The following is an 18,982-nucleotide window of genomic DNA, read 5'->3' as shown; positions in this document are numbered from 1 at the left end:
GCTGGAGAGCATAGGTTTTATTCTAATGTACAGGTTAGGAAATTCAAACTTTGAAAAATTAACTTAATTTTCATGAATTTTTTCATATCAACCAATCCTCCACGAGGTTTTTTCCTGGTGAAAATGCCAATGGTGGCTTCAAATAGTGTTGATAAAATCAAGCTCAATGAAAAATCTCAATCAAATTAATATAAATTTACAAATTTCATTAAAATGAGGTCAAGCTAATTTCGACCAGAGATGTATTTCAAAACTTCCGAGAGCATAGTTAATAGAAGCTGGAGAGCATAGGTTTTATTCTAATGTACAGGTTAGGAAATTCAAACTTTGAAAAATTAACTTAATTTTCATGAATTTTTTCATATCAACCAATCCTCCACGAGGTTTTTTCCTGGTGAAAATGCCAATGGTGGCTTCAAATAGTGTTGATAAAATCAAGCTCAATGAAAAATCTCAATCAAATTAATATAAATTTACAAATTTCATTAAAATGAGGTCAAGCTAATTTCGACCAGAGATGTATTTCAAAACTTCCGAGAGCATAGTTAATAGAAGCTGGAGAGCATAGGTTTTATTCTAATGTACAGGTTAGGAAATTCAAACTTTGAAAAATTAACTTAATTTTCATGAATTTTTTCATATCAACCAATCCTCCACGAGGTTTTTTCCTGGTGAAAATGCCAATGGTGGCTTCAAATAGTGTTGATAAAATCAAGCTCAATGAAAAATCTCAATCAAATTAATATAAACTTACAAATTTCATTAAAATGAGGTCAAGCTAATTTCGACCAGAGATGTATTTCAAAACTTCCGAGAGCATAGTTAATAGAAGCTGGAGAGCATAGGTTTTATTCTAATGTACAGGTTAGGAAATTCAAACTTTGAAAAATTAACTTAATTTTCATGAATTTTTTTTGAAAAAATTACAAAAAACGTCATATCTGGAAAACTACAAGGATTTGAGCAGTCATAACCAGAGGCAAGATTCGTAACCCCTGAGAGTAACCTGACAGCACCCAACTACAGGGTGAGAATATCAAAAATTGAGAATTTTTTTAAAATCAAATTTTCTAGAAACTTTCGAAAAATCTCGAAAATTGCCTATCTCGTAAACTAAAAGGATTTGGTTCTTCATATATGGAGGCCAGAATCGCAAAACCTGGCAAAACTCTGAAAATATCCTACTATTGGGTTGCTAATTTCAAATTTGATGAAATAAACACTGAGTTTAAACTGGAAAATCAAAAAAACCTTAACCATTGCAATATACGATTTAGTTTAAACGTGAAAAAAATTCTTTTGTTTAACATGCAAAAATATTACGTTAAAAAACTTAAACATGGTGAGATAGTGAAGCTCGCATTTAAATATATAATAATAGATATATAATAGATTTAATAATTTCTTCTTTGTCTCGATTCTGATTGGTTAATACAGTGTTTGTCTACTTACTGACGAGTAGGAATACGCGGTTGTCTAAATACTGCTACGTAACCCATCTAAAAATTGCACTACTTTGCACGTCTGAGTTGATTGTTGCTTAAGAATCTGCCTAATTCACTCTTAATCACAATTGTTGTCTTGCTCTTTTTATCAAACCAAGCACAGAAACGACAAGCGGTAATATAGGTTTCTTGTACAGCAACCGACTGCCCTTGCTAAGGTGGCCAGTCAATAAGCAAAATGGTCTAAGAGCAGAATGGGTCCATTAATCAAGAATTTAAAAAAAAATTAATCAAAAAACTTAATAAAATTTGCCAACTCATGCATAATTTATTCGTTTTCATGGTATTCTTTGACGATTCTAATAATCGTTTTATCATTTAGCCCGTATAAAGCAATAAAATTCAATATTTATCTGTTTTTCTGCTCTCAAACCCATTCTGCACTTGGACCATTCTGCTTATTGCTCCGCCTCCCCTTCCTTAATAGTCTTTTGTTGCTAATAGCTCGTGAATTTATGGACCTTTTTTAATGGTAAAGCGAAATCCAAATGATTTAATTCGATCATAAAAAAATTCATGAAAAATCGAATTTAAAGCCATTAATAGAGCGAGTAAAGACACGGCAGCGTTTTCATTTTATCAAGGGATTTGGAGAAAAATTAAGTACAATACAGAAATGCATCAAGGGTGGAATGTAACGTTCTAAAACGATGTTGCTACACAATTTAGATAACAGGTATTTGTTGATTTTTCAGATTAATCGCTTTTCTAATATTGTTGAGGGTGCGCCTATTATGTATATTGGTCAATGAATCTCCGCTACTTCTGAGTCATTTCTCGATTATTGGAGAAATAGTGGCTTCTTTTTTTTAAAAGTTTCATTTGGAACAAATCATGTCTTATGTGCTCGTTTTAACATAAATATGCCTTCTCAGTAGTGCGAAGCATATTTTGGTTCGTATTAAATTAATTGTGTAGCAGTATCATTCTTTTCGTTTTTCGCTTAATTGTTTCGCTAGCTTCTGGACAGTTTTAGCAAAGCCGGGCGCTGTTTCTCCAGTGCATGCATAAATTAGTGCCACAAAGCTGCTGTGATAATTGAGGATACTTTGTTGGTATTTAAGACTTTTCACGCTTCCATGATATTTGTAAACATCAGATTTAGTTTTTGGCCATGATTAAGCGTGGGGGTTAAAAATATGTCCAGAAAAAAAATTATACGGCTCTTCCCCATTATTGCCCCCAAACAAATTCTACAATATTTTACACAGAGGCGAAGCTGAACTTAGTTAACAAGCGAGAAAACAAAAAAAGCTCGAAGAAAAAATAGAAATAGGAAAGAAAAAGTGAAAGGATTCTCGAAAACTTAATTTTCGTTTTGAACCGTAACTTGATTGCAGACTGAACATATAGATAAGGAGTCCTATGTCCTCGCATCTGCGTCACTGTAGCTTGACAATAGAAAAAAACTAGCCACCAAAAAGCCTTGAAAAATAAAACTGCTTTGTGAAGGGATTGAAATTGTTAAAAGTAGATTAGTAGTAACAGTAGTAGTAGGTCAGTCTTTAGAGCTCTTGGCTCAAGGGCTTGCACCCCACAGTTTTGGTCACTTATATTTTCTGCATCGGATTGCAATTGCCACAATTGCGGATGATTCTCTATGTGCATGAGTTTATTTCACTATATTGTTCAAAAAATTTCCCAGTAGATTTTTGTTGAAACCAGCTTCGTCAGCTCGCTAATCTCGTAGTTTGTTTTCTTTGTAATGATGTTTAGCAATCTGCTCGATCTCTTCCAGAAGTTTTCATCGGCTTTTTGTGTTCTTGTTTTTTCAATATTTATTTGATTACCGCTGGTTTGTCTTGTATTGATGTCATTTCCAGGGTTGTTCTTTATTGATACGGGTTTTCTGATGTTATAGTTTCCTTGCAAGCTGGATAGTAAGAGTAGGGCATCGTGTAGTTCGAAGTACGGAGATAGAGGCAGGAGCTCTAGTTACTTTAATCTATTGTTGTAATTTTTCCATATGCCAAGTATCCATGAGGTGGCCCGTTTTTGGATTTTTTCGATATCCCTCATTTCACCTTTGTGCCTGAGATGCGTATGCTATAACAGGGACTACATACCCTTTGTATGCGTTCAGTTTCATATATTTGTTTGCTAGTTTCGATACGTTGCGTTTTAGAAAATAGAAAGCTCTCCAGGCTTCGGAACATCTTTTATCGTTTATCTTTGGAACAAAATTAGGAGTCTCACATCCTGGCTTCTGTGTCACGGTCGCTTAAAAATTTCTATAACATTAGCCATCTAGAACGCTAAACGTCAATAAAGCAGCCACAGATGCTATTTTATTGTACGGCTAATGTAGTACAAAACGATTGCAAAAATGAAAATTTCTATTAGCGAGCTAGGTTGCAAAAACGTGGATACCGCAACTTGGCACTACGCTCGCTATAGCTCACTTGTGTAACTACTAGACCAAATGGCCATTGTGACACAAAGCCAAAATTTTGTAACAGGTAGTTTTCAACATTTTAATCAGCTGATAATTTTTTTCTGGTAGAAAACTTAGGATACAAATTATTCCTTATATAACTAAAGAAAAATCATGAGAAAACGAATTACCAAAGCTGCAACGGTTAAAAGTCATAACACAAACTGGATCCACTGTAGTCTAACCTCTTCTTGAGCATGAAGATACTCATTCTGCAAGTTTCTCTGCTCGTCCTTGATATATTCCTCCTGCACGTTCAGAAACTCGAGTTGCTTTTGCAGTTTCTTGTACTTGATGTAGAGATCGTCGTCGTGAGAGGAATCAGTATATGCGTAGCCAATGTCAGTAACAGCTGTGCTGGGTCGCGTTATGGTTGGATCGACCGCTGCTTGTGTCTCCGTTATTCCAATTTCTTCCATGTTGACTAATTAGCTAGATTTTAGTACAGATAATCTAAAACATGACAACAAAATCATTTATCTCATTAGCATTTTTTTTGAAAATTTCGAGTTAATCAGAGGTTAAAACACCAGCGCAACAAAAATTGCCGTCTATATGATGGAAAGTAACCATGAACCAAATTAGATCAAATGTCCGCCATGGTGCGTATTCATAGGTTCCAAAATGAAAAATCAGTCCCATAGGGTGCGTATTCATAGGTTCCAAAATGAAAAATCAGTCCCATAGGTTCCAAAATAAAATAGCAGTCGCATAAGTTCCAAATCTTTTCAATTGGCCACCGGTTTAAGCCGGCTCTAAATTTCGTATAGAGTCCTACCCTTTGGTGGCAAGCTCGCAACACGTTGGCGCGACTGCGGCGGTCACTATTCTGCAGCTTTACGAGGTAATCAGAAGGTCAAAAGTATCATAGTAACCGAGGTTACAGTCATGAGTCCCTTCATCATGTATTCCAGTCAAAATCCTTGGAATTTTCTAGATATGGAAGTGATAATGATAAAAGAAGATGTCAAGTGTTTAAGTCCTTTTCATTTAAAATCGATACTGGTTACGCTTCTTCAATAAGAACACGCAACTCGACACGAGATAATATAATATACAAGTGTTACAAGTAAAAAATTTCGTCGAAAGTTATTTTGTCATTTATTGTTCCGAGTACGCAAGCGGCGTTCGCAATCTGTATTGCCAGGGAGATTCTCTGTTTTAAAAAGCTGCCTGCTCTCTGTTCTGCAGCTTGAGTTTATGCTGGTTGAACAGTAAACAATCAATCCATAAATTCGTTGGCTCAAATTTCAACCAGTCAGAAAGAAGATAAATTTTGGAACTTATGCGACTGATTTTTTGTTTTGGAACTTATGAATATTGGAACCTATGGGAATTCACCGTCCGCCATCATGCCGTCCAAAAAAATTACAAAAAAAATTAATCATTAAAACTCATAGACTAAAAGAGAAATGTACGGAGATTGCTAAAAAAAACCATAGCCAATCGAAGATTGGAAAAGAGCTATGAACGCAAGTAAACATAAAAAAAACACTTACTTTTTGACTTTCTTGAAAAAATCAGAACATCCGAATTTCAAAGAAAAACGTATGCCCTTTAAGCTCTTCGAATTTCTAGAACAATTTATGATTGGCGCTTTTTTGATAACATGAACCCAACTTGAGAAAACTGGATCAATAGGTAAAGTTTTTATTCCACTGGGAATGTAACAGTCGCCTACTTCAGTCACATATGAGGCTTAAGAAATGTGCCAGTCGGTCATATTTGGAAGTTTGACCTTGAGAGAAGCAAAAAACACTTAATTTTGGAGTGAAATTTAATTTTTCAAAATTTCGAATGGAACCTGTCATGCAAGATTTTCTCGCGATAACTGAAAATCAGAAAAGAGAAGTCAGAACAATCGAGTAACAATCGCGGGAAAGTTGCAAGAAAAATCAGTGGGAAATTGCTATTCGCAATTTCAGTAGCAATAATAATCTAGAGTAGAGCTGTCCCATCTAAAACAGAGACGAGCGCATTCCCACGAACTGGATTGTTGTGATTGGAGTATTATTCTAAACTGGACTAGAGTGAACCTTCGGTGGAAAGGTGGACAGCTAGAGTGTCCCAATGGTTCACGAGAACTTACATTCTAGAGTACAAACTTGTTCTTGTTATTAAAACTGACAAACCTTAAACTCATTTTAGTTACTTTATTGATTCTTGAATTGCTCACCGACTTATTTACTTCCTGGTTCTTGAGCGTGCTACAATGTGAGTACTAATTTAAATTTCTAGAGTGTGTTGTATAATTGTTATGTTGAGGTAAGGCGAGTTTTAGGTTGATCCATCTGAAATGGATCAAAGTTCCACTGTCTAATAAAAAATAACTTAACGGATTGTTTCAACCCGGTTTTTAACGGCGTTCATGTATTTTGGGTATCTAGAGACCTAAGCATGAGGACGTTCTTAATTCTAGAGTGGGGGGATATTTTAGTAATAGCCTTTAAGCTGTAACGGGTCGTAGTCTCATGTCACAAACGAACCGAATTGGCTCCGACTGATTTGAGGTAGAAAAACACAAGAGATAGTGTCCCTGACTCTTGAGCCAATAGTTATAGGGCCTATTTTTCTTAAGCCTCATGTGTGACTGCAGTAGACGAATGTTACATAGTGTTTTTATGGCGCTCCTGGGTGTTTACGACATCAAGACTACGGAGTCAAACCCACTTGAGACAGCTTCGGGCTGAATGCCCATTCTAGAGTACCGGTGGTACGGTTCGACAGGAACGTGCAAACCTTCCGGTTGTACCGTGATAGCTTTTTGAGAAAACTCGAGAAAATTGCCTGGTACGCTCTCCGAACGAGGCTTAGCTAACCGAGTAAAGGGGGCAACTAGGGGGACAAAAACACGAGCAAAAAGACAAAAAGCAAAACAAAAACCGAAAAAGAATAGAAAAAGGAACAAAAACCATAAAACGAAAAAAGACAGTGACTTTGACACCAGATCAGTTGGATCAAACCTTTATATTAATTAAATAGTATACCCATACTGTTTTACAAGTTCGATCGTTTCGATCAACCTAGCAAATTAACCCAGTAACCTTAATAAAGTGCCCGAGTGTGGGGCGTTATCAAGGGTTTTTAGATAGCTTGGAACTTAGCTGGACAACAAGGAGACTTGACTGGAAGAGGTGACCAGCCGAGTGGGAAAGTGGTTCAGGAGCACTTGAGCTGAACCAATAGGAGACTGGACTGGAAGAGGTGACCAGTCGAGTGGGAAAGTAGCCAAGAAGGATTTGGCAGTTCTCGAGTTCTCAAGTTGGGCAGAACGGGTATCGTTAAAATTCATATTACATTATAGGAAATAAGTGTAAAATTGGATAAGCGATATCCCCCGGTTTTGAGGAACGTTTTTACTTGAGCAGGCCTGGAGACAGGTCTACGGTTTTCTCTTGAGAGGTTTAGCACCCGGCGCTTAAGGTAATTTTAGGCTTAAGAAGGGGGGCTAAAAAGGGGGGAGGTTAGAAGGGGGGCTGGTTAAGTTAGAGGTTGGCGGTTGTAAATTGTAAAAAGGGGAGAAATTAGAGTAACTAATTAGTCGACATCGTTGGTTTAGTTACATTAGTCATTTACACGCGTTGGTCATAGGAAGCGGATATCCAAAATTGGAATTAGGTTAAGGTAGGTACCCTGGTCGGATCGGTAGGGGGGAACGGACATAGACAGTTTTTGTGATACCCCATAAGATCGCTAGCAGGGGGGAAGGAAACGCGTGGCAATTAGGTACCAGACATTTTTTTCGATAGAAGGTAGACATTTGTCACCTTTGAATTTTAGGTGGGCTCATCTTTCCGTTTTTATTACTTTTTCTAGCTTGGATTTTTGTTGCATTTTGGTGAGGATTTGTGTTTATTTTTTATACGAACAGGTGATCACAAGATACCTGCGCACAGGTTTTGGTCTCAAGTTGCTTGGAACATTGAAAGATAGGTAATTAAAAAGAAATAAGAAAAAGGGGGGCAGCATTTGGCTTTTAAGAGAGGGTTTTTGGGAAAATTTTACTAGAGCTTGAGTGGTGGTACAAGTTACAGTGAATCAAGAAGTCCCCATAACGAAGAAGAAAGAGGTCCCACCGCTCAGACACTTGTCAACGGTCTTGGGACAGTGCCAAAGAAGTCCTGGGACAGTGTTGGACCAGAACAGTCTTGATACAGTCTTGGGACAGTGGTCTTGGGACAAGGGTCTTGGGACAGGGTCTTGGGACAGGGTCTTGGGACAGTGGTCTTGGGACAAGGTCATGGGACAGGGTCTTGGGACAGGGTCTTGGGACAGTGGTCTTGGGACAAGGGTCTTGGGACAGGGTCTTGGGACAAGGGTCTTGGGACAGTGGTCTTGGGACAGGGTCTTGGGACAAGGGTCTTGGGACAGTGGTCTTGGGACAGTAGTCTTGGGACACTAGCCTTGGGATAGTAGCCTTGGGACAGTAGTCTTGGGACACTAGCCTTGGGACAGTAGTCTTGGGACACTAGCCTTGGGACACTAGCCTTGTGACAGTAGTCTTGGGACACTAGCCTTGGGACAGTAGTCTTGGGACACTAGCCTTGGGACAGCGGTCTTGGGACACTGGTCTTGGGACACTGGCCTTGGGACAGCGGTCTTGGGACACTGGTCTTGGAACACTAGCCTTGGGACAGTAGTCTTGGGATAGTACTCTCAGGACAAGGGTCTTGGGAAACTGACGAAGTACTGGGACAATACCGAACAGTCTTGGGACAGCAGAAGGAAGCCTGGGACGGTACAAAGAAGTGTAGGGACGGTAACTGGAAGTCTTAGGACAGTATAAAAATTGAAGTAAAATTACAACAGGTTGTTTTAAGACAGAATTAAGACAGAACAAGACTAATTGGAACCCGGTACGGTTGGGACCACTAATAAAGAAAGTTACTCGAAGATTTTAGAGAACTGGAACAAGGTTTTTATCACGTTGTATATTTTCATTTAAGAATTTGTTTCAACAAATTTTTTTTTATTCTTAGAATAGAATTGTGTATATAATAATATTGTAAATAGGATCAATTGTAAATAAAAATAATGAGACGGAGTAGGGTACCGGTGCTTGAAAAAAGGTCAAGTGGATCAAACACGAAATATAACTCGTCGCTGCGTGGAACGACATCAAGGGGCCCAAGCAAAACAAAAAATAACTTTTCAGTTAGCATGGTCAGCACGAAGAGTGGCACCGAGAGCAAGACGCGAGAAGATGCGAGGGAAAAACAGGTGGAGCCTACAATCGAAATCGACCTAGAGACACCAGACCAGAGCGTAGATGAACTGGAGAAAAAGACGACGGAGTCAACTCCAATGCCCAATGCAGAAGAACCAAACCCAAAACCCATAGAGTTCTCACCAATAGACAATGTGGAAGATGCAATGGGCAACACCGAAGAGACGGTGAAAGAAGACTCTCAAGTAAAAAAGACATCTTTTACAGAAAGGTTGGCGATGATGGTCGGAATAAAAACGAAAGAAAACATGACTGAAGAACCAAAAGCTGAAAGAGCACGAACATTTGGGACAGTGAGCACGAAGACGACAGAAGCCAATCCAAGAGAGGAACAAAATAAAGCAGAAGCTACGGCCGAGGACAGACCGACGGCTGACCGTGAAGAGGCTACTATTGAGCTAGGTGACTTGATGGCGAAACTGAATCAGATCGACAAAAAACTGAAGCACAGCGAAGAGGACAGAGAAGTGATAAGAAAAGAATTAAGATACAACAAACACGAGTATCTGGATAGTTATTTTAACCTGGCTAAGGCAACAGATGAGAGACTCAAGGAGATGTCAGATAAGGTAGAAACCACCAATGAAGAACGAGAAAAGAACATCAAAAAAGATATGCAACAGTTGAAAAACCGATATGATGATGTCAACAGCCAATTAGGTAGCCTGGAAAAGAGAATGGACACAATGAGCAAGAATCAGGCCGAAAGTTCATGTGCAATACAGACGAAATTGGATGCAATCTTGAGAAGTTCTACCTCACAAGAAAGACCGGCAGCGGATCGTACGCAAGGCACCAGAGTTGACTTTGTGGAACCACAAAGGGGCAAACGGCAATCGACATCGTTGCCCTTAACCCGGGATACGGTGAGCACAGCACCGACAGTTGCTAAAACAATCATGAAGAATGGAACGTCAAGTACAACGACTTGCCCGGGGGACTCAACAGCTAACAGCAACGCAGGTCCGGATGCTATGACATGGGCAAGCACTTGGGAGATGATGAACAGGACTCTAGAGGCCTTCGCCACGAGGAACACTGACTCGAGCGATAGGAGGGACGGAAAATCAAGAAAAACTTTCAAGAAGCCAAAGGAATTCAAAGACGACTCCGATGGATGTATCGACACTTGGGTGGAAGTGATGAGATTACACCTGGAGCAAGATAACTTAAATGATGAAAGACAAGCATGCACAGCCATACTCAGCAATTTAGAAGGCACGGCATTAAAATGCGTGGTCGCAAAGAAAGAAGAAGAACGCGACACCGCGGACAAGATCTTCGAGATATTGCTGAATCGATTCGGGTCAGGCATGAAGGGTCACCAAGCGATGATGCGATTTGAAAAGAGAAGGCAGAGGGACGACGAGTCAATAGATCGGTTCCTAGATGATCTCGAGAGCTTGAGAAGAAGGAGTGACCCAGAGGAGTCGACAAACAGAAGAAACTTTAGCATTGCCTCGAAGTTCATTGATGGGGTAAAAAGTGACGACTTAAGTACAATGTTAGCAACATACTACACATTGTCGAAAGACAGCGAACCAACCCCAGGAGAAATGAGATAGAAATCAAGGGAATACATGCTGATGAAGCCCAAGAAATACTCATATTCAGAAAACAGGAACACACAGGGGGGAAGCCAACCCCAGAGGTCATCATGGTACAAACCTAGAGATGATATGGACAAGCGCAGATCATGCGCGAACTGCGGGTCAGCGGACCACCACGTGGCTGACTGCACAACATACAAACAAGGCATGAAGAGCCTAGGATACGCACCGGATGAGGAGGACATGAGCCAGATGGAGGAACACGAGTACTATAATGGCTTAATCATCAAGATAGGCGCTCGATGCTTCTTCTGTAACCAGGAGGGGCACTTCAGAATGGATTGTCCCTTGTTCTGGGAAGCGGTCAAGGACCAGAGTCACCCCAAGCATAAGTTGGCATTAGCGGCGGTGCAGAATCAGCGGAACAGGCAAAACGAGTTTGAATCGAGGAACTTAGGAACACCAAGCACGGAATTGCCAACGAAGACAGTGAAAGCTGTAACACATGTTAATGGTGCGATAGAATCCGCGGCCGGGAATTCTCTAGAGATAAATTATGAGAAAGCGGCGACGGAGGCAATTGCCAAAGTGAAACAGGATCTGGCTGCGAAAGAAATAGAGCAACGACTAAAGCTGGAGATCGAAAGACAGAATTTCAACGAAGCATTAACCGGATCAAACCCAACACCAGAGGCTGTACCAGGCTCAACAAAAACAGGGAATTGTAACACTGTGAAGATGGTGACGGGAAAGCCATTCGGCATATCGAAAATAGGGGCGAGAATAATGTCGATAATCACAGTGGGCGGCCACGAGGTAACCAGAAACTTGAGCGAACCGAGCGACCAGACAATAATGCACATTGACGTGTACGCAGATTACTTGAGTGGTATAAGCCCACAAACGACTTCTAGAGCGCTGAGAGCACTACTCATGAGAGGGGGCAGCAAGTCGGTACGGGTTGATAACAGATATACTGAAGCTTATGGTCCACACGAGGTGATGCTAAATATAGATGGAATAAACATCTATACCAAGACAATGATAACATGTGACGAAGACCTAATTGGGCAAATCTACGTAGGGAAAGAAGAGTTGAAAGTGAGATCGATTGGACACTGCGCTATGCTTGAAGAAGATGCGATGCACATCGGGACAGAGGCAGATGTGACAGGGCACGTGCTAGACATAAGTGGCAAAAAGACTCAACTACGTGGGTTACTTGACACGGGAGCAGTCTTGAGCGTCATACCAATCGAAATTTGGGAAAGGATGGGCTTTGACAAAGGTGACTTGATAGATTCGAGAATACGGCTGTCAGCTGCAAACAAGGGGGCCCTTCGGGTGCTGGGCAGGACGCCGATAATAGCCCTCAGTTTGGGGGAACGTAACCTATGGATGAGCTTTATCGTGGTAGAAAACCTAGATGAATCTGACCAATTCATTTTGGGCAGAGACTTCATCAGGAATTTCGACGTAACGATTGACCTAAATAACGCAATGTTCAGGATACGGAACCCGGATAGGAGGTACGCAATCAAACCGGTAAATTTAATAATGGCAAATGAAAACAAAGCACCGGTATTCTTGAGTAGGAGGGTAAGGCTAAAAGCCAATGAAGCGGCAATCGTAAGTTTGAGGATGAAAAATTACAATGAACTAAGTGACAACAAGCAAGTGTGTATAGTTCCGAATCCTAATAGTCAAAGTGCTGCTGTTTTAGGAAGATCATTTTCGATAACGAAGAGCGGCCTCTGCGTCAGTGTCTTGTTGAATACCCTTGATATACCGATCACGATACAGAGAGGGAGGAAACTGGGATATGCTTTACCGGTTAAAACTCGATATGAAACAATTGAGAACTCAAAACAAAATGAAGTTGTTGATTGTCCCAATCACAGGGACAAAATTTGTATCTTGAGACGATTGCAGAAAATAAAAGATTCTTCAGGTCTTATTAAATCACTTAAGTCAGAAACGGATGATGGGCTGTCGAGCTGTTCGAACTTTCCAGAGCGACCCACACTAGATGAAATGCAAAATGAAAAACCGGTCCTGCCGGAGATTGAACATTTGAGGGGCAAACTGAAAGATGAACAGCTCGAAGCCATCAAGGACGTACTAGAGCGGAACGAGGAAGTTTTTTCGAGGCATAAGGCGGATATCGGGTGTTGTAATTTCGTTGAGCATGAAATAGAACTTGAGGAAAACGCGGTACCACACAGGGAGGGGGCGAGGCGCATGACCCCACACAAATCGGACGCGTGTAGAAAAGAGATCGAGACGTTACTAGAGTATGACATGATAGAACCATCCAAGTCACCGTGGGCGTGTGGAGTAGTGATGGCCAAAAAGAAAGGCGACCAGTTGAGGTTTTGTTGTGACTTTCGATACCTGAACTCCGTCACGGTGAAGGATGCCTATCCCATACCTAGGATTGATGAGAGCCTCTCGAAGTTAGGTGATGCAAAATTTTTTACGACTCTTGATTTAGGCTCGGCCTTTTGGCAAGTACCACTAAGGAAGCAGGACAGGGACAAGACAGGGTTTGCCTGCGAGCTGGGTCTGTTTCAATGGAAACGGATGCCGTTTGGACTTTGCAATGCCACAGCCACGTTTCAGCGGTTGATGGCACACGCGCTGATAGGCGTAACGAAGAAGTATGGCAACCTGGTAATGTGCTACGTGGATGACGTGGTAATAGCGACGCCAACACTGGAAGACCACATTGAGAGACTTGACGAAGTGTTTGCATGCATGAAGAGGTCGGGGCTAAAGTGTAAACCATCAAAGTGCGAGATACTCAAGGACTCAATAAAATACTTGGGCAGGATGGTAGACAAGCACGGCATCAGACCTGATACGGACGCCGTGGAAGCAGTCCTGACCTGGAAATCACCGAAGACAGAGCACCAGTTGATGAGCTTCCTGGGTTTCGCTAACTATATTATAGAGAGTTCATCAAAGGCTATGCAGACAAAGTATACCCGATGCAACAATTAATGAGACACAAGGGCAAGAAGTTCACGTGGAACAACGCAGCAGAAGAGTCATTCCAGAGAATAAAGAAAGAGCTATGTGAGGCACCAGTACTGGGTATGCCGACTGAGAAAGGGATGTACGTGCTGGACACGGATGCGTCGGTAGTCGCGATTTCTGGGATTCTCCACCAAGAACAAGAATGGAATGGAAAGACAGTCTTGAGACCAATAGCGTACGGGAGCAAATTCCTGAGTGACACGGAAATGAAGTACGGAGCACCGAAAGCAGAGATGTTCGCGGTGGTTACCTTTGTCGAGAAATACAGGGCATACCTGGGCAGTGAGCCATTCAAGTTGCGAGTCGACAACAGAGCACTGAGCTGGCTGAAAACGTACTCAATGGACCAAAGTTACATTGGGAGGTGGATAGTTCGCCTGGACGGATACAACATGATAATTGAGCATAGAACGCGAGATAAACATCAGAATGCCGACAGCTTGAGTAAGAAGACGGAGTTCTATGAGAGACAAGAGCAAAGAGAAGCAGACAGACCGGAAATCAAAGATGGCTTCTCATTCATGGACAAGGAAACGTACGACAGTCTTCCACTCACGAGATGGCTGGACAAGTCAGGCAAACCGATAGAAGATCATCCTGAATTGCCTAAAGAGCCTCCAGAGAAGACCATCTTGAAGAAGAGCAAGGGGATTCCGATTGAGATTATACTCAAGTCGAAGATCGTGAAGGAGACGCTCAAGGCAAAAGGCTATGATCTTAACCAGGTGGAAGCAGGAACTGCACAGATAGATGATGACTTAATGAGGTTGCTCGAGAAACTATCAGATGATAAGCCCGTGATCCAAGAGACGGGTCAAGAGAAACCGGAATTCACTATACTTCGGAGAAAAGGGACAGTGAACGATACTGACTCATCAAGAGGAAGCGTCACTGACAGCAAAGATGTCGTGCGGTCAATAGTTGACAAAATCCCCGAAGACATTCTGGAGCAGACCAAGGTTAGGAAAAAGAAAGTGACGTTCAAAGAAGATACTGAACACCTGGGACTAGGTCAAGAGTCTGGGGAGTGTTCCAGGTTCACGGAAGAAGGAACCGGAGAAGGAAAATTGTCCGGGGAGCGTGAAGGATGGGATGAAGACTCGGATGAGAGCAGCGAAAACCAAGACAGTCTGTGCATGATATTGGCGGAAGAGAAGACAAGGCACCACGACAGGGAGTTACAGACGGATCCATCTTCAGGAACATACAACATGGACATACAGGAGATGCGAGGTGGCGAGGAACTTGAGAAAATTGCGATCGCAAGGAAACCATTCAGGGAACTATCATGCAACTCAAACGTCAGAACGAATCTGGTGCCAGAAGATGATATGAAAATCGTGAAAAGGATGATATGCGTGAAACTGAGTGATGACATCCACAACCCTGGTGAGATGAATGGACAGATCATGGCGCTAAAGGAGCATGTCAAGGCGAGATATAGGCTGTCAGACCTAATAAGAGCCCAGAAGAATGACAAAATGACAAGTAACCTCTCCAAATGGATCCAGTCGGGGGTCAGGGAGAAGGGGGAACTTGAGGAAGACAGCTACAAGATCTTGAGCCAGTTCTACAAAGAAAAGAAAGACTTACTTTATCACACAGCTGATGGGGTGGTAGCGTGCAAGATGAGAGATGAGGAAAAGATATTACACAAACACAACCTCATCATACTACCACAATTGTACCAGACGGAGGTGCTTTTCAGATCACACGACCAGATGGGCCACCAGGGGATAGACAAAGTACAACAAAGGATACTTCACAGGTTTGATTGGCCAGGAATGAGAAAAGCTTGCGAGAGATGGGTGAATGCCTGCCTGGCATGTCTCCAGGTAAAAGACCCAAGGAAGATGAAGTTTCCCCTCAAGTCCGTTGAGAGCTCAGAGTTCAATGAAGTGGTGCAGATAGACCATCAAAAAATCTGCATGACAGAGTACGGATATAACCAGATACTGGTTATAATAGATCACTTCACAAAGTTGGCGGAAGCGGTTCCGTGCCAGACAGCCTCGGCCGAGGAGACATGTGATTATCTGATAACGCATTGGATATCGCGGTATGGTTGTCCAATGACTTTCCAGTCGGACAACGGCAAAGCTTTTGTGGGGGACTTGACAAAAGAATAGATGAGGAGATCGCACATTGCTCAAGCACACTCGACAACCTACCATCCACAGACCAACGGGTTGGTAGAGAGACAGAACAGGACACTGGTCAACATGTTAAGGGTGTACTGCTCAAGATACATGACGGATTGGGATAAATACCTGCCACAGGTAGTAGGGGCCTACAACAGTACACAGCACTCAACGACGGGCATCAGCCCCTTCATGATGTTGACGGGCAGGGAGAGAGCGATGCCTCTGACATTCTTTTACCCGGAATACGAAGGGAAAAGGACGTCGCCTCAGGCGTACGTGAAAGAAGCGATCAAAAGACAACAGGAGTTAAACGAGCTATGCAGGAGGAACACGGCGCAAGCGCAAATGAGGCAACGCAGAAAATATGACGAAAAAATATTACAAACAAAGCCATATGAAGTGGGCCAATATGTGTGGGTCTTCCAAAATGTCATACCGCCCAAGGGAACAAAGAAACTACTCAAGAAGTGGAGGGGACCATTCATGATAACGGAAGTCCATCAACAAGGACGGTTCTATCGCTTGAGTACTGGGCGAGCGGCACATTATGAAAATCTGAAGCCTCACGACCCGTCCCCGGAGGATTGGTGCATACCGAAGGACATGGAGGGTCTTGAGTACCTGGTGGTAGAGCCAGCGTGTGAAGTGAATGAAAAAGGCACCAGAGAGAAAAATGATGGTAATGAGAACTTGAGTCTTGACGACAACGAAAAGATAGGAGGGGAGTCTGATGCAGGATCATTTGTAGAAGAAGACTGGAACGACCCGGAGCAAGATGAGGTGCCGAAGTGGATGGAGCCGGATCGACCGACACCACCGGAAACCAGAACTGGTAATCGTAAACGCACCGGCATGAGGTACAACAGGTACGGGGACGACTTCTTGATCGATAAGATACAGCCAGACAAACTGGGCGAGGAACTACTGAGCGCAGGCGAACTGGAAGCAGGAGAGGAATGGCAGGTCATTGACGATGGTGGACACTATCCGCAGGAAGACCACTCGACGCCGGAATTAGAGACGGATCTCGAGCAGAGTGAGATAGAGAGGAGAGACAACACGAACTTGAGGATACTAGAGTGGATGCGCGATGTCAAAGACGAGAGCCACGAAGGACAAAGCATTCGACAAGTCGATGTATCAGCGGCAAATTACATGAAGACAGAGAACCCTCTTTTCGGATGGACGGCAACAGACAGGCCACTGGACATTCCTCAGGACAATTCAGACCCGACAACATCGACGGGGACGTCGATAAATATTTTTGTCCGGGGAGTGGGGGTAGGACTTACCCACACCGAAAATTTGATGATAAAGAAGCTCAAGGAAGTGAGAGAAACAAGCGAATTGGAACTGGTAGAAGAAGAGCCGGAGCCTACCATAGGTCGGAATTTCAAAACGAAATTTGAAATACCCAATGAGTACTCGGAGAACATCATGATAACGGATAGTGACTTCATCCTGTCAAACAGGACTAGCGCGATCTGCATCACGGCGGACATGAGTTTCAAATCAAGATTGGAAGCTGACTTCAGAAGAGAGTACCAGAACGTGGAGTTTCTGTTCAGACAGAGACCAGGACTAGGAGGGATGGCAGCGCTTCCACCATCAGTAGCACAAGTCCCGGGCAAATATCTGTGCTTCCTAGTGACGAGGGTCAATGACAGGAACACAATTGATCCCGAACACGTGATGTTGGCACTAACAAGACTACGAGACTTCATGATTGAAAGAGGAATAACGGAGGTCTCAATGCCGGTGTATGACCCAAACAGGGGCAAACTGAGCTCGAGGGAATTGTACGCTATCCTACATGTAGTCTTTGCGGAAACTGAGATAATGGTGTATCTGCACAAAAAATACTACTTGAGCATCGCCTGAGTTGGGGACACGGGGTCTCGAGTTGGGTGTGAGGGAGGAGTCTTGAGTCAGGTACTGGGGTGCGGCGCAGGTAAAGGGATCTTAAGACGTGATTGGCATGACAATTAAATTTTAAAAAAGAATTAACGGTGCTAAAACATAAAATGAAAAATGAATCTGCATGCTTTTAAGGAAATTCCAATTGAATCGTTTTTAATAGAATGAAAATGATGAGATTTTAACCATATTGGTAAAAGGGGGGGTCTCTAGGTTAGGAGCACGACACGTTAGGTCTTAATGTGGTTTCTGTTTTCAGATCAAGTTTGAAAAACAAAGTTGAAAATCCAACTACACTCAAGCGAGAGACAGAAAGAGAAATCTCGACTGAACTCGCGATAATCGACACCTACAGCAAGTGTTTGCAAGGGAACATTTCTAGAGAATTCTTGAGTTGGGTAATACTTGAGTCGGTAAGGTAATTCTTGAGCTGGTAAGGTAATTCTTGAGCTGGTTAACACATACCTATATACATCCCGAAGTCACGAAGAATGGCAGACCGATTCTGGAATTCCATGCCCGCGGCCCTGAAGAAGCCCACTCTTGATGAGCTGTACAGACGCCTGAGGGACCTGGACTACACCCAGATAGACGAGAGAATGGCAGTAATGCTGAATGCCATCCTCCAATTGGAAGACCAGGGTGAGTGCAGGGAGTCTGCAACGGAGGCTGTCTTGATGATCGGGTACACCACCGAGGGTATATCAAACCAAGAACAGACCAGATGGTTGTCTTGGAACGTGGATGGAGGAGTAAGGGGCTTTGACTTGGCAAGGAATCCTGGCCTGAGTAACAACACTGAATATGGCGCAGGGTAGTTCCCACTACCGGCTAGGCCAACAGCAAGATCTACAAGCCAGGGCTCGAGTAGGGTGCCGTCGATGACGCGAGCGCAACAGACGACCGAGGCATATCCGGATCTGGGTGTTCTAAAGAAGAAGCTCGAGAAGACGCAGAAGGAAAGGAATAAGGCGAACCTTGATCGGGATCAGGCAAAGCTGGATCGGGAGAAGGTTCAGCTGGAAAGGGACCAGGCGGTCAACGAGCGAGATCAGACCCTGAGGTTGCTTGAGATGCTAAAGGCTGAACATCAGCAGGAGCTAAAGGTGCGGGAGAATGCCGCGAATTGTGAACAACTGAAGTCGGAGTTGGAGAGAATAGAACAA

At 42.7% G+C, this 18,982-nt stretch overlaps 2 protein-coding genes across 2 annotated transcripts in view; both read right to left on the bottom strand.

Annotated features, from left to right (window-relative positions):
• LOC134855171 (26S proteasome regulatory subunit 6B-like) overlaps nt 1-18,982 on the bottom strand; it is a 101,773-nt gene that overhangs the window by 4,009 nt on the left and 78,782 nt on the right. Inside the window, exon 2 of the mRNA XM_063871597.1 lies at nt 4,125-4,395. Within this exon, the coding sequence (XP_063727667.1) occupies nt 4,125-4,358 (234 nt within the window). The 5' untranslated portion in view covers nt 4,359-4,395. The remainder of the gene's footprint in view (nt 1-4,124; nt 4,396-18,982) is intronic.
• Nucleotides 1-18,982, bottom strand: part of LOC134855173 (charged multivesicular body protein 6-A-like) — a 340,778-nt gene that overhangs the window by 243,018 nt on the left and 78,778 nt on the right. The window lies entirely within an intron of this gene.

This window comes from Symsagittifera roscoffensis, chromosome 10 (assembly GCF_963678635.1).
Source record: "Symsagittifera roscoffensis chromosome 10, txSymRosc1.1, whole genome shotgun sequence".
Lineage (NCBI taxonomy): Eukaryota > Metazoa > Xenacoelomorpha > Acoela > Convolutidae > Symsagittifera > Symsagittifera roscoffensis.
Note: the sequence above shows the minus strand (reverse complement) of the source record. Positions and strands in the feature narration are given on the sequence as shown.